This window comes from Bufo bufo, chromosome 9, assembly GCF_905171765.1.
Source record: "Bufo bufo chromosome 9, aBufBuf1.1, whole genome shotgun sequence".
Lineage (NCBI taxonomy): Eukaryota > Metazoa > Chordata > Amphibia > Anura > Bufonidae > Bufo > Bufo bufo.
The window spans coordinates 18,277,677-18,293,308 of NC_053397.1; the positions used below are offsets into that span (position 1 = coordinate 18,277,677).

The window sequence follows — 15,632 nt, forward strand, 5'->3', positions numbered from 1 at the left end:
GTTTCTCCAGTAAAGAAGCACACTGGTTTACTGCAGACCTTGACTCTCTGCACTTATTTCCCATTAGGGTGCACCACGTCAATGAGACTGTCAACCTATGTGCTCCCATCCATGATATCTTCTTAGCTATCCCTTTAAAGGGAGCCTGTCAGCAGGAAATTCACCATTAACCCAGGCACCCGGACTGCCAGAGGATGTGCCTAATGTATGACGAGGTGTGCGCCTTGTCGTTAATTAGGCTCGTTCTCCAGTAGCGAAGAGGCTATCGCAGACCCCCAATGTCTTGCAGGGCTAGCTCAGCTGAATGTAATGATGCCTTTCACTTATTTATTCTGTAGAAAAAGTACTTTTCATTCATATGCAGATGAGCAGTTAAGTGCACTGAGGGCGGGCCCAAGCCAACCTGTGCACTTACTCCTCCTGCTTCCTCTGAAAGCCCCTCCCTCTCCTTTTTGATGGACAGGGCCAGGTTCCTGCATGGTCATCTCGCATACTCCGTTAATCAAGAATTAGAGGGAGGAGCTAACAGAGGAAGCAGGAGGAACAAGGTTGTACAGAGTGGTTGGATCCACCCCTGAGGAACTGCTCATTTGCATATGGATTTAAAGCAGTTTTTCTCCAGAATGAAGCAATGGATCGCTAATTGAAAGGCATCATTACATTCAGCTGAGCTACCCTATACGGCAGTGTGCCTGGTTTATCCCTTTAAGCAATACTTAGTAGGCGGTGACTGTGACAACCAATATGGCTGCCATTTCAGCTCCCAAAAGTGTTGTCACCCAGCTTTCTCTGACTGGTAAATTTGTGGATTATATAGTGAGCTAACCCTGCAGTAGAATTGGACATATTTGCCGTTCAGGTGTGTGGAAAACCTTGATGACAGTCCCTATGGACATATTGGTGGTCAGCCATCTTTTCGAGGACATATAGTTACTGGTTCGGGCGTGCCTTTAGTTTCTGGAAAGGAAGTAGCCGCCCCCACCGGCAGCCATATTGGTGGTCACGTGACTTTCTTTCCTGTCACCCAATACGCAGTGTCCTCCATTTTCCTCTCATAGTTCTTCCTGTCAGTCCAATCACACAGTCCCCTCCCTCTCGAATCTTTGCCTAAAAACAAGGAATGCTGGGAAGTCTAGATCGGTGGTGACATCAGCGAGGGAGGAAGTAGCTAGCTTCTCCACCTGCTTAGGTCATAGTTGCCAACTGTCTCGAATTTGGCGGAACTGTCCCTGATTTTTGGCAAGTTCACAATGTCCCGGGCCGAAAACGGGCGTAGTTAGCACAATCTCCGCCCATAAATGGGTGTTCGCGGGTGGGGTCGGGACATTCCCAGAGGTGGGACTTATATGTCCTGATTTTACCAACTGAAACGTTGGTAAGTATATTAGGTCAATATGGCTGAGGTAAAATAGGGGCTCCTCGTCAGATCCCGGTCCCGCCCTGTGTAGGATTCGGTTACAGTCTTGCACAAATTTCTGGAAAAACCCTTTAAGTCGGAGAAAATGAATTGAATGCGTTAAAGGCACAACTTACCGGTTATTATAATGACAGCGGGCAGCATGGCGGACGGGACGGGTGCAGTTCTCAGCGGCAGCCTAGGGGAACGCTTCGTGTTATTTCAGTCAGGACGAGTTTGTAAAAGCCGTGTCCACTTCAGTAAATATGGCAGCGCTGAAAGAAGGATGGAATTAATTGTAAATTTGGCTCCGGCGACCGGCACTGTCTGCGAGGGAAATATTTTTCTGTTGCTGTTTTTGTACTGGCTGAGACCCAGGTATAAACTCTAAAAACAGGCAGTTGTCACCCATAGCAGCCAATCAGGTTGCAGTATCTTTTTTTAGGGGGGGGGGGGAGTAGAATGAAAATTGTCATCGCATGGGTTGCCATCTCCCCGGGCAACCGCTGCCCTGTCGTCCACTATAAGCCTTGTATGTATGATGTCTCTGTTGCCCTGGCAACAGGACACATTTCACTAGTGCAGTTTAGAAAATGAAAGCGAAACTCTGATTGGTTGCTATGGGCAACAAGGATATGGATATGTGAGGCCAATTCCCCTAAATTTATCAGCGTGGAAATTGTTGCCCACCAGAGGATAGGTCATCAGTATTCGTCTTGGGAAAACCCCTTTGAGGGGCACCTGTCAGCATGATCAACTCCATCACACCACCAGTCATACTGCCTGGTAAGGTTGATCCTGCTGATTAAAATGACACCTGTATTGTATCAGTTGCACTAATTCCCAAGGCAGGTGCTTTTTTAAGGACTAACTGTTGTTTTAGTCCTTTTTTTTATAAATAAGTAGAAAAAGTGAAGATAAGAATCTTTGTAATATATCTCATTGCAGAAAAATGCCTCTTTCTCCACTTATCAGTCACATCATCCCCTCATACCACCATCTAGACTGATCACTCACTCTCAATTCACTACTAACTTCCGTCCTCAATGAAGACAGGTTAAGGCTCGCTAAGAGATCAGGTTGCAGTTGCTGTCTGTGGAGGGGAGGGGAGGTGGGAGCTGCTAGAGGCAGAGAAATGCGCAAAAGCGGAGTTGCTTCTAGTAAGGCTACCTGAACATGTCGTGTGTCTGCTGTGGATTTTCCAAGGTGTGTTACCGTACAAGCTATGTAGAAATTGACCTGCGGTGCTGATTTTTTTAAAATCCACTGCATGTCAATTTCTGCTACAGATTTTCGCTGTAGAGTTCACCCTTTTAAGTGTAGAGTGATGAAATGGGGATTGTACTGCTGATATGCAGTAAAAAGTGCTGCTGGATTTGCAACAGAAGCACCCACCCCAAATATGCAGGTTCTTTAAGTATTCTATAGCACCCCAGAGCTGGATTCACAGCTACACTTCATAGTATTGTTGTATAATGTTCTCCATGCTGCTCCTGGGACATGGGGGTGCAACAAAGAGATAGGGGAGCAGGATCTCCTTTCTGTGCAGTGCATGGGAGACTTCATAGAAGCTAGCCTACACCCCAGTGCTGGATTCACAGCTACACTGCTTAGTACAGCATGTCAAGTTCTGCTACAGATTTTCACTGTAGAGTTCTCCTCTTAAAGTGTAGAGTGATGAAATTGGGATTGTATTGCTGATATGCAGTAAAATGTGCTTCCGAATTTGCAGCAGAAGCACCCACCCCAAATGTGCAGTTTCTTCAAGTATTCTATAGCACCCCAGAGCTGGATTCACCGCTACCCTTCTCAGTATTGTTGTATAATGTTCTCCATGCTTTTCCGGGGAGATGGGGGTGCTACAAAGAGATAGGGGAGCAGTGTATAGGAGACATCATAGCAGCTAGCCTACACCCACCAGCTCAAGCAAGACTCACAATTAAAGATGGAGCCTGCAGAGAGAAAAACGAGTGAAAATGCCGAATACAAGTCATGTAATGGTCAGATAAAGTGTTATAACAGCCAATCCTGAAGTCACCTGAAACAAGAACAGGTAATAAATTCAGTTTGCCTGCTACCACCACTAGGGGGAGCTCCCATTAAAAGCATTAAAAACTCCACCTACAGTACAGTGAGCTCTCTCTAGTAGTGGCTGAATGAATATGATCATTAAACTCTGCTTCTCATAGAGGACTCAGAGGGGGGTTTCCAATTCCCAGGAATGCAATGCAAGGGAGCAATGTCAGTGTGAACAGAGCATTAGTGACAGTAGTAATGGGTGGGGGGCTGAGGTTTTTAGGTGGAGTTCTCCTTTAACACTCATCATTCATAAGTCTGGAGAAATTATTGCAGGCAGCAGTAAATATTAATGTGTTGTTCCCCGACATGGGACACGATCTTCTGTTCTGTCTCTGACTTTTAGCTGCCAACCAACTGTTCCTAATTTTCATCACCGCCTCGGGGGTCTTCAAGAATTCCTTTGGAAAATGTTTGTCCCTGGCAGTGTCACTAGAAGAATCCTAGTTCTCCTTCCAGAATGCTACTTCCCTCCTCGCTGGCGGATACCCTAGTATCTGCGCTCACACGATTTCATGTATCAGAATATATAGCATGGAGACAGCAGGTGAGAGGAAGAGGATATCTAGAATATTCCGAATAAACCGCACAAGTATCAGGGTCTACGACCTGTGAATAACACCTGTCAGGACATTCCATGAAAGATACAAACTAGGTAAATAGTTAGATGTTTAGATATACAGATATTAGGTAGGTAGATGGATAGATAGATAGATAGATAGATAGATAGATAGATAGATAGATAGATAGATAGATAGATAGATAGATAGATAGATCAGAATTGGGTGCTATCACCCCAAGACACGAGGCCAATGTCTTGCTAGCTATAACGCCAAAAAATAGTTTGGAGTGATGCATCATTTTTCGAGGATAGATAGATAATTCTATAGATAGAGATTACATAGATAGATAGATAGACTGTTGGGGCTCCAACCAAAGTTTATCTGAGTATCTATGTTACGTGAAATAGTTTCAAGGTGTTACCCCAATTTAGTGCTATGGAAAGTGCGAAAAAAGATGATTTTTCTGTATCAATTAATAGTAATAAAGATAGATAGATGATTACTGGAAGCTGTCTATGTCTCTGGGGGTCCTGGCACTTACCAGCTCGCAGTGTGGCAGGTTTGGGGTCCCGGCTGTCAGCAGCCCCCCATGTGCTCGCTCCCTTCAGGCTGCTTCATCGGAGTCGTCAGTTATTTCTAGCCAGAGTCTTGTGTCAGAGGAAAGTTCTGTGATTGGGGAGGAGGAGATTTTCCACACACTGGGCCCTGACTGCAGACACCGCCAGTAACTGCACATACAAAGCCGGAGTGTTCCCAGCGCTGATGTGAGGGTGGTACTAATCCCGCAGGCACTCGGGTTACACTCCCATTATACACACTGGTATGACACTGGCATGTTGTGCGGTGCCCCCCGGGACTGATGTCACTGACTGCATACTGTGTATATATATATATATATATATATACAATATATAGTAATGCCCCCCCCCCCCCCCCCCGGGAAAACTATAACAATAATAAAGGTGGAGGGGCACAGACTCATCTGCCATGAAAGGGGCCGCCTTGTGGTGGTTGTTGTGTGATGCCCGCATGTATCACCCTCATCATTGTGCCTGGCTGCAGGTCTCTCATATAAAAAGATTTATTTAAAGGGGTTATCCCATGATTAATGTGAAAAGTGATAATCAGACATCACACAGTACATGACAATCTCTTTCTAACAAAGCCAGAACCAGCCCTGAGCTGGCTGCTCAGAGAGTGTGTCCTTTCTGCTGCAGCTCTCCCTATAACAGCTCAGGGGGGTTTCCCTTTCTCAGGGGTCTGTCCTTTCTGCTGCAGCTCTCTCCCTATAACAGTTCAGGGGGGGGGGGTGTCCTGTCTGCTGCAGCTCTCTCCCTATAACACTTCAGGGGGTGTGTCCTGTCTGCTGCAGCTCTCTCTCTATCTCACACAGCCCAGGGGCATCTCCTAGGTCTGCTGCAGATCTCTCCCTGTAACAGTTCAGGGGTGTGTCCTTTCTGTTGCAACTCTCCCTATAACAGCTCAGGGGGTTTGCCCTTTCTCAGGGGATGTGTCCTTTCTGCTGCAGCTCTCTTCCAATCATATCTTCGGGGAGGGGGGCTTTTCTGCAGCAGCTCTCTCCCTATCACAGCTTAGGGGTTGTATCCTTTCTGCTGCAGCTTTCTCCCTGTGTCCCTGTGTCACAGCTCGGGGGATATGTCCTTTCTCAAGGGAGAGTCTCAAGGGAGCTCTCTCCCTATAACACTTCAGGGGGGTGTGTCCTGTCTGCTGCAGCTCTCTCTCTCTCTCTCTCTCACACAGCCCAGGGGCATCTCTTTCTGCTCCAGCTCTCCCCCTGTAACTCACAGCTTCTAACAGTAGGCAGTTGAAGGATAGACTGAGCATGTGCGACCCCCTCTGGGAAGCGGATGGAGAAATAAAGAAAAAAACAAACAGCAGGTGGCGCTATACAGATACATTTTATTGAATAACTCAGTAGTTATGCTAAATTTTTAATTACATGCAATTACAAAAGTATTCGGATGGAGGCGCTGGAGTAGAATATTTTTTGTGGGACAGCTCCCTGATCACAGGTCCAATTCATTTATACAAGTCACAGTCACCTGACTCCAAAGTGACTACCAATATTCTTAGAATTTATAGAAGGAGGCACATTATTCTTCTTTGTATACAACTTAGCTGCTGCAGAACCTCTTTTTGAAAAATACAATAGAGATTCCTGTCCAGCATTGAATGATATAAAACTCCCTAACTGATTTGGTGAAGACATTCTGCAGCAAGTGTTGTGTATATCATGATGTTCTGCAGCAGCTGAGGTGTGTATTATGAGGTTCTGCAGCAACTGAGGTGTGTATTATGAGGTTCTGCAGCAAGTGTTGTGTATATCATGATGTTCTGCAGCAGCTGAGGTGTGTATTATGAGGTTGTGAAGCAGCTGAGGTGTGTATTATGAGGTTCTGCAGCAACTGAGGTGTGTATTATGAGGTTCTGCAGCAACTGAGGTGTGTATTGTGATGTTCTGCAGCTGCTGAGGTGTGTATTATGAGGTTCTCCAGCAACTGAGGTGTGTATTATGAGGTTCTGCAGTAGCTGAGGTGTGTATTATGAGGTTCTGAAGCAGCTGAGGTGTGTATTATGAGGTTCTCCAGCAGCTGAGGTGTGTATTATGAGGTTCTGCAGTAGCTGAGGTGTGTATTATGAGGTTGAGTAGCAGCTGAGGTGTGTATTATGAGGTTGAGTAGCAGCTGAGGTGTGTGTTATGAGGTTCTGCAGCTGCTGAGGTGTGTATTATGAGGTTCTGCAGCAGCTGAGGTGTGTATTATGATGTTCTGCAGCTGCTGAGGTGTGTATTATGAGATTCTCCAGCAGCTGAGGTGTGTATTATGAGGTTCTGCAGCAGCTGAGGTGTGTATTATGAGGTTCTCCAGCATCTGAGGTGTGTATTATGAGGTTCTGCAGTAGCTGAGGTGTGTATTATGAGGTTGTGCAGCAGCTGAGGTGTGTATTATGAGGTTCTCCAGCAGCTGAGGTGTGTATTATGAGGTTCTGCAGTAGCTGAGGTGTGTATTATGAGGTTCTGAAGCAGCTGAGGTGTGTATTATGAGGCTCTTCAGCAGCTGAGGTGTGTATTATGAGGTTCTGCAGCTGCTGAGGTGTGCATTATGAGGTTCTCCAGCAGCTGAGGTGTGTATTATGAGGTTGTGCAGCAGCTGAGGTGTGTATTATGAGGTTCTGCAGCTGCTGAGGTGTGTATTTTGAGGTTCTCCAGCAGCTGAGGTGTGTATTATGAGGTTGAGCAGCAGCTGAGGTGTGCATTATGAGGTTCTCCAGCAGCTGAGGTGTGTATTATGAGGTTCTGCAGCAGCTGATATGTGTATTGATGTTTCCTTTACAGGAAGAGATCAGCAGTACCCGGCGTCGCTTTTCTCTGTATAATCGATTAGTGATATCATGATGTCTCATGCTCCAGTTACATCCTGAGCTGCATTTACAGACCTGCTGCTCATCGCTCCCGGGCTGCAGAGCCTCACATTTCTCTGCTGTATCTATAGCGCAGTCTTTGCTGTGGTGTTTTTATTTCAGGTGCTGTACATTAGTCCAGGATAGAGCAGAAATCCCCCACAATGCACTGCAACGTGTTGTTGGGGATCAGCCTGAAATAACGGCAGCGTCCGTGTCAGTAAACGCCCAGTGTTACTGCCTATTATTAGCAGAGCACATACTGCCTCCTACTGGCGAGGAGCTCGCAGTACACACACCTGAGCCAGGAGGAGACACGCTTGTTAAAGGAATATTCCTCAGGATAGACCATGAATGTTTGATCGGTCCGACGTTTCGGGACCCCCCGGCGATCAGCACAATGAAGGGGCCACGTTGCTCCTCTTCAGTTTACATAGGAGCTTGTCACATTAACTTTCAAACTCCAGTGAGAAAGGCCGACCCTTAGTTATGTGTTTTTCTGGACAGAGTGACAACCCATATGACCCCTGTTTTAGTCTCCATACAAGTTGTCACACATTTGGGGAATACCTTTTTTGTTTGAAGGGTCCAACAAAAATAAGTAGATGAAAGCTATCCAGCTTCAGAAGCCTTTAGTGATCGGCTGTGATCGCCGGAGAAACCTGGAAGTGTTCAGCTCCCCCTGCAGCTCCCCTACAGGCAGAATGAGGTATTACACGCTTCTCACAACCTCCTATTTTCCAGGGAATATTGGGTGGAAATAATTGAAATTAGTTCATAAGTTCAGTTCATAAGGAAAGCACACAGAGAGAAGTTTTGCATGATATATTTTAATACATCCGCATGACGTGTACAAACATAGCAAACCTCCACTAGAAGGTCAGGTTTTGGGCTGTGGTGTTCGTTACAGTGTGTCAGGATACATGGGAGCGCTTCTATCCATGAAGGACACTTATCTTGACGTTGCGTTCTCCATACTTGTAACTACTAGGCCTATACCTAGTGTTATATAATCTTACAGTCATGATTTCTGTTACATCTGTCTCCGAGAAAGCTGGGTGACAATAAATATGGCTGCCCACACAGACCCCTATGGGAGAGGTAATGGCGGCCATATTGGTTGTCACTCAGCTTTCCCGGGAACAAGTATAACAACCGTAAGAAAGAGGCATGGTGTTCCTCTGAGGGCTCACCACTGTATCTATCCATCCCGGGAGGTGGGTGAATGATGTGTCTGATGATGGGAGTAGTTGTTAACAAGTCGAATATATGACGGATCTTTCTCTGATGTCCTCGAGAAGACCGGAGGTTTTATTCTCCAGCTCCTGAAGTTGTAATATTTTTGACTTAATCTCTTCTTCATTAGATATAAACTTTTCCTCCAGATCTGAAACATAGAAGAAGTAAATGAGGTCAGTGCGAGCTAACACTACGGGGGCCCCATGGTTACTTCCTGTTAAAGGGGTTCTCCACTTTGGACAAGTTATCAGAAGGGTTGCCAACAATAATCTGCTCCCAGGGTGTCCTGCAGCTTGTACCAGGATTGATCAGCTGTGATCGGTGGTGGAACCTGGCACCATTGTTCAATTTCTCTACAGTGCCTCCACAGGAGAAATGAGGTATTACACGTTTTTCACTTGGATTCCTGAGTAATGTATGGACATACTCGGTCCTCCAGACATGATTGTAGCTAATTACTAGGATGGTGGACCCTAGGGTCCAACTAATAACCGAGATTCAGTCCTCAACCTGACCAGTGATAATGTGATCTGTGGATGTATGGAGACCGAGATGCTGGATAAACTGAACCTGGATTGTTATAAAACTTTCTTCTTAAAGGGTATGTTCACCTTTTTCAATCAATTATTTCTTGTCTCACTTTATTTAAAATGAAGCAAATCTGCAGATCCATTTGATAGAAAATGTCTTATTGCTTTGCGTATACAGCTACTCTGTAGACCAATGTGTCGCCATGGTTACAGACTACAAACAAACCTTGTGTAGTCTGATCCAGCAGTTATGGGTCACTTTACTTCCGCTAGTCTCTCTCTTACTGTTTTTAGGTCAGATAAGAAGGATCAGACTACACAGGATTTGGGCTCATGCACACGGCCGTATGTATTTTGCCGCCTGCAAAAAATACGGATGATGTCCGTTTTGCATTCCGGATTTTGCGGAACGGAACAGCTGGCCCCTAATAAGACCGTCCTATCCTTGTCTGTAATGCACACAATAATAGGACATGTTCTATTACTTTGCGGAATGGACATACGAAAACCGGATGTAATTTCCGTTGTTTTTTGTGTGGATCCATTGAAATGAATATCCGCAAAAAGAACGGAACGGGCACGGAAAGAAAATGTGTTTGTGTGCATGAGCCCTTTGCTTGTAGTCTGCCCTACAGGTAGGGAACAGGCATATCGGGGTGTAGCTATAGCGGGTGCAGAGGCTGTAGTCACATTTGAGCCATGGTGTCTGAGGGGGCCTAAAGTCTCCTCTGCCACCTAAGTTTCATAAATGGCACTTGGTAGGTGAGAACCTGTTCCAGATTTTGCACTTGGGCCCTGGAAGCCTCCTGGGAACCCCATGGTGGTCACTCACCGTCCAGCTTTTCCTTCGCATCAGTTGCTTTCTTCAGTAAATCCTGAGCTTCGTCTGTGATGCGCTTCACCTTCTGCATGGCCGTCCCCGATGACGTGTCCACTCCTCCAACCTTGTCCTTCAGCTCCTGATATTTCTTCTTAACTTCATCCATCTCCTAGAAAATCAGAATGGAGGGATGACTAGGCAGAAGAAGACAGATCGGGTCATTGCAGGCTCTTCTCACATCTTGGCAATGCCTGAGGTCCTGGCCACCCATGGAGGACAGTGGTGGACCTCACTTATAGCTGTTATTGGATCTTTATGTTCACTGGTCTATGAGCAGACTAGCTCACATTAAATGGGGTTTAATAAATAACTGATTTTATTTTTTCGAAAACAGCGCCACACCTGTGCACAGGTTGTTACTGGTGTTGCTGATCCGCTCCATTTACTTCAATGGAGCCAAGCTGCAATATCAGACAGAACCCATAGACTAGTTTCTAGAAAAAAAAAAAACAGCCTTGATTTTCTAATACTGGACTACCCCTTTAAGAGTTCGCGACCATAGGGCGGCACATAGTGCCAACAACTCTGTACTATAAAGCCACGGGAACTATAGATGGCGCCGTACACGCTCTGTGCAGTGTACGCGAGACCTAATAAATCGGATTTCCTTGGGAAACTCACTATCTGAAGTGGTACAAACCAGGGGACCCCTAGAAGTGACAAGTTTAACGTGGTTGTCCCCCAAAAATATTCTACATTTTTCAAAACCAGCACCTGAATACTTTTGTATTTGCATGTAATTAACAAATTAGTGTAGCCTCGGAGTTATTCACTGAAAGCTATCTGCACAGCGCCACCTGCTGCTCACTGAGATGGAAGCGCATGCTCAGTCCCATCCTTCAACTGCCACCAGCTGCAGGAGAGAGGACACGCCCCCTGAGAGTGCACGCCCGCTGAGCTGCCAGCTTGAAATAAATCTAATGAATGAGGAGATCTCTGGATCCATGTGAGGGTTGGTTCTGAGTTTGTTATAAAGTGACTGTCATGTACCATATTATTAGCGATGAGCGAATTTCCGGTTCTGAAATTCGCTCACGCTTCGTTAACTGGTAAAAGGTGAATTGCGTTATGGATTCTGGAAATTCGCTCATCTCTATATATGATGTCGGATTTTAATTTTTTACATTAATCATGGGGTAACCCCTTTAACCCCTTGTGACTAGTATATGCCTTGTATCCGCAGGACCACACGTAGACAACATGCTGGCAACAGGCTACAGTTTGGCGTTTGACTGTGACTTTTTGGGGATTTAATCTCCCTATAATATTAAATAAATGTATTAGTATTAAGTAATATTGCACATAGTTTGCTATATATTTATACCTTAGCAGATACATCATACTTTATGCTCCATTCACACCCGAAGCTGCATCCAAACCTGTTCAGGATCCCAATACATCCTTCTGGTCCAGGCACCACACAGTGAATGACAGGGCCATGACTTAACTCTTAGGCCCCTTTCACCCGCACTGAATCCGGACCCATTCATTTCTATGGGGCTGTGCACACGAGCGGTGATTTTCACTCATCACTTGTGCGTTGCGTGAAAATCGCAGCATGCTCCTCTTTGTGCGTTTTTCACGTAACGCAGGCCCTATAGAAGTGAATGGGGCTGCGTGAAAATCGCAAGCATCAGCAAGCAAGTGCGGATGCGGTGCGATTTTCACGCACGGTTGCTAGGAGACGATCGGGATGGAGACCCGATCATTATTATTTCCCCTTATAACATGGTTATAAGGGAAAATAATAGCATTCTGAATACAGAATGCATAGTACAATAGCGCTGGAGGGGTTAAAAAAAAATAAAAAATTTTTAACTCACCTTAATCCACTTGTTCGCGCAGCCAGCATCTCTTCTGTCTTCACCTGTGAGCAATAGGACCTTTGATGACGTCACTACGCTCATCACATGATCCTCACAAAAGAAGACAGAAGAGATGCCGGCTACGCGAACAAGTGGATTAAGGTGAGTTAAATTTTTTTTTATTTTTTTTAACCCCTCCAGCGCTATTGTACTATGCACATTCTGTATTAAGAATGCTATTATTGTCCCTTATAACCGTGTTATAAGGGGAAATAATACAATCTACACAACACTGAACCCAAACCTGAACTTCAGTGAAGAAGTTCGGGTCCGGGTACCACAGTCGGTTTTTATCACGCGCGTGCAAAACACATTGCACCTGCGATAAAAACTGAACATCGGAACGCAATCGCAGTCAAAACTGACTGCAATTGCGTTCCTACTCGCGCGGGTTTGCCGCAATGCACCCGGGATGCATCCGGACCTAATTCGGACACGCCCGTGTGAAAGAGGCCTTAGGCTTGTTGCGGGTGGAAGTCAGAGGTCATCTGAATGCAGCTCTGGATGTGACTGGAGAAGAAGATATGATGTACCGCAAGATGGGTAAAGCAACGTATGTGCCCTCAGAACTTTCAGACCTTTGTGTTATAAATTGAGTTTGTACCCCTTCAAGTCCGTCGGTGGTGGTGAGCGCTTTGTTCGCCATTTCGCTGGCTTCCGTGGCCAACCCTCTGTTGGCCTCCACTTTCTTAATTAATTCTTCCACTTCCTTCGACAGATTTCCCAAGCGATTCATGATGAACATCTCCTTCTCCTCCACTGCGGCCATTTTGTTCTTGGACTGAAAGCAGAAACATGTAACGCATCACTATACCATATGGCGTCATGCGTTTTAGGCAGAAGACGCCGCTTGTAACCATGGAGACACATAGATCTACAGAGGAGCTGTAGACACAATGGGTAAAATTGCCTCATTTTTGTTTTGTTGGAGCAGTAAATAAATGTACGTAGAGAAACCGGGGAGGAAAACCTGCTGCAGCGACTTATAATGATATAAAGAATATGTTACTGTAATACCCCGAAAACTTTGGGGGGGGGGGGGGGGTATTGTCAACGTAGCACTAAAATTCCAGTGTCAGAAGAAGCCAAATGATTGCACCATGATGATAGGTCCAACCTGCAGATATGTCTGTTATTAGTCTCTGCTCAAGACCAGTACAATGACAACAAACCAGCAACTGCAAGTAACTGGGAATCCAACACTAAGCCCCAGACAGATACTTGTGCTCCTAGACCTGACCCCATGTAGATGGAAAGAAAGAAAGAAAGAAAGAAAGAAAGATAGATAGATAGATAGATAGATAGATAGATAGATAGATAGATAGATAGATAGATAGATAGATAGATAGATAGATAGATAGATAGATAGATAGATAGATAGATAGATAGATAGATAGATAGATAGATATGAGATAGATAGATGATAGATAGATAGATAGATAGATATGGGATAGATAGATAGATAGATAGATAGATAGATAGATAGATAGATAGATAGATAGATAGATAGATAGATAGATAGATAGATAGATAGATAGATAGATAGATAGATAGATAGATAGATAGATAGGATAAAACTTACCAGGAAAGATTAAAGGACCTTAACATGTATAGCTTGGAAGAAAGACGAGACAGAGGGGATATGATAGAAACTGCTAAATACATAAAGGGAATCAACAAGGTAAAAGAGGAGAGAAGATTTAAAAGAAGAAAAACTACCACAAGAGGACATAGTTTTAAATTAGAGGGGCAAAGGTTTAAAAGTAATATCAGGAAGTATTACTTTACTGAGAGAGTAGTGGATGCATGGAATAGCCTTCCTGCAGAAGTGGTAGCTGCAAATACAGTGGAGGAGTTTAAGCATGCATGGGATAGGCATAAGGCCATCCTTCATATAAGATAGGGCCAGGGGCTATCCATAGTATTCAGTATATTGGGCAGACTAGATGGGCCAAATGGTTCATATCTGCCGACACATTGTATGTTTCTATGGTCACCTTTTCCACGCTGTTCTTCAGCCTGTTCACCGTCTGCTTGACATCATTTACAGCTTTCTCTGCGGCCTTTGCTTTGTCCCCGGCTTCATCCACAAGGATTTTGGCCTCAGCGATGTTCTCGCTCACCCCATCAGCCCGTTCCCTGTGTGGATAGAAAGATGAAGTAATGGCAGGAAGGAACCATATGTACTGGGCTTATATGATACCAGTAAGGACTAGCACTTTACATTCTGGTTTATGGCAATACTGATGGTTTCTAGGACCTAAGACTTCTGAATAGCAAATTTATGTGATGGGTGATTACACAACTAGAGCTACTGTTCAGGGGCCTGGGAAAGCTGGATGACAGCGCTGTATATATTCCGGGCTTTTCATGATGGCCACACCTAGTGCAAGCGTAACCTAAATATACTGGTCTCTAGTAATACAACTGCAAATAGGGTCCTTATGGTCAAGTTCGCAACTTCCCTCTAAGCCTTTTAGCTAGTGAGCAGGACCCTTTAGGACCTGTATCCCTAGAGGTCTAGGGTTTTGAAGGGGTATATGCCTGATGGTCTAGGAAGGTAAAGTGCTTAATGGCTATATGCCTGGTGGTCTATGTCAGTGAGAGGGATAATGTTAATATTCCTGGTGGTCTAGGGCAGTGAAAGGAGTTAATATCAGTATACCTTGCCGTCTAGGAACTTCAAGGCATTAGTGTATTTTTCACCCATAAGATGCATTTCCCCCCCCCCCAAAGTGGGGGGAAAATGTCCCAGCGTCTTATGGAGCGAATACTAATGAGCGCTTCCATTAGTATTGAAGGACCGGGAAGCGGTGAAGACTCTGTACTCACTGCTTCCCGATCCTCTGCAGTCGACTGTGCTGTGGCAGCGCACAGCATGAGGGCGCTCTATGACCTCACGCTATGCGCGTCGGGTCACAGCACAGCCGACGGCAGAAGGAAGAAGATCGCTGGAGGTGAGGAACGGCGGCGTCCGGAGCAGGAGAGGAAAGTGTTTTTTTATTTTATATGATATGAGGCTGGGGGGCTGATGATGAGAGGCATGGGGGCTGATATAAGTTCTGATCTGGAGTCCGATTTATTTTGGGGCTCTTATCTGAGGTCTGATTGGGGGTCATTCACATTGGGGTCTGAGCTGAGGTCTGATTGGAAGTCTGATCTGAGGTCTTATTGGGGTCTTATTAACATTGGGGGTCTGATTGGGGCTGTCAGCTGAGTTCTGATTAACATTGGGGGTCTGACCTGAGGTCTAATGAAAAAAAAGAAAATTCTTATTGTCCTCCTCTAAAACCTAGGTGCATCGTCTTATGGGCCGTTGCATCTTAAAGGGTAAAAAAAATACGGCGATTCCAATATCTTTGATCATCCCAAGCAGTGAAAGGGTAAATGTAAAGATCTGCGTGAGGCATGGCAGTCTATGGCAGTGAAGGGGTAGATTACAGTATCTCTAGTGGTCTAGGGCAGTGAATAGGGCTAATTACAGTATCTCTGATGGTCTAGGGCAGTGAGGGGGTTAATTAAATTATCCCTGAATTTGGAAATTCTTGATCTTGGTTTGGAGAAATAAAAAAACCAATCCTGGTTACATAAGTAATAGGAGTTTACAGGGGGAAGTGTGTGACCTGTTCTCAGCTCAGTTACAAGTGTCCCGAGCGCGGCGTT

At 45.2% G+C, this 15,632-nt stretch overlaps 2 protein-coding genes and 1 long non-coding RNA gene across 6 annotated transcripts in view; 1 reads left to right on the top strand and 2 right to left on the bottom strand.

Moving 5' to 3' along the window:
• Positions 1 to 4,880, bottom strand: part of LAMB2 (laminin subunit beta 2) — a 70,475-nt gene extending 65,595 nt beyond the window's left edge. For 2 of the 3 annotated variants that reach the window (XM_040407051.1, XM_040407050.1), the window contains exons 1-2: positions 4,577 to 4,880; positions 1,534 to 1,671 (exon numbers count right to left, since the gene is read on the bottom strand). In XM_040407051.1, the coding sequence (XP_040262985.1) occupies positions 1,534 to 1,561 (28 nt within the window). In that variant the 5' untranslated portion in view covers positions 1,562 to 1,671; positions 4,577 to 4,880. The remainder of the gene's footprint in view (positions 1 to 1,533; positions 1,672 to 4,576) is intronic. The other variant, XM_040407052.1, reaches the window with a different exon arrangement.
• Positions 1 to 12,813, top strand: part of LOC120978741 — a 47,319-nt gene extending 34,506 nt beyond the window's left edge. The window contains exon 3 of the long non-coding RNA XR_005774181.1: positions 12,688 to 12,813. This is a non-coding gene — a long non-coding RNA (uncharacterized LOC120978741). The remainder of the gene's footprint in view (positions 1 to 12,687) is intronic.
• Positions 7,570 to 15,632, bottom strand: part of LOC120978736 (laminin subunit beta-2-like) — a 63,286-nt gene continuing 55,223 nt past the window's right edge. Inside the window, exons 32-35 of one of the 2 annotated variants that reach the window (XM_040407048.1) lie at positions 13,967 to 14,108; positions 12,574 to 12,750; positions 10,057 to 10,213; positions 7,570 to 8,842 (exon numbers count right to left, since the gene is read on the bottom strand). In XM_040407048.1, the coding sequence (XP_040262982.1) occupies positions 8,709 to 8,842; positions 10,057 to 10,213; positions 12,574 to 12,750; positions 13,967 to 14,108 (610 nt within the window). In that variant the 3' untranslated portion in view covers positions 7,570 to 8,708. The remainder of the gene's footprint in view (positions 8,843 to 10,056; positions 10,214 to 12,573; positions 12,751 to 13,966; positions 14,109 to 15,632) is intronic. The other variant, XM_040407047.1, reaches the window with a different exon arrangement.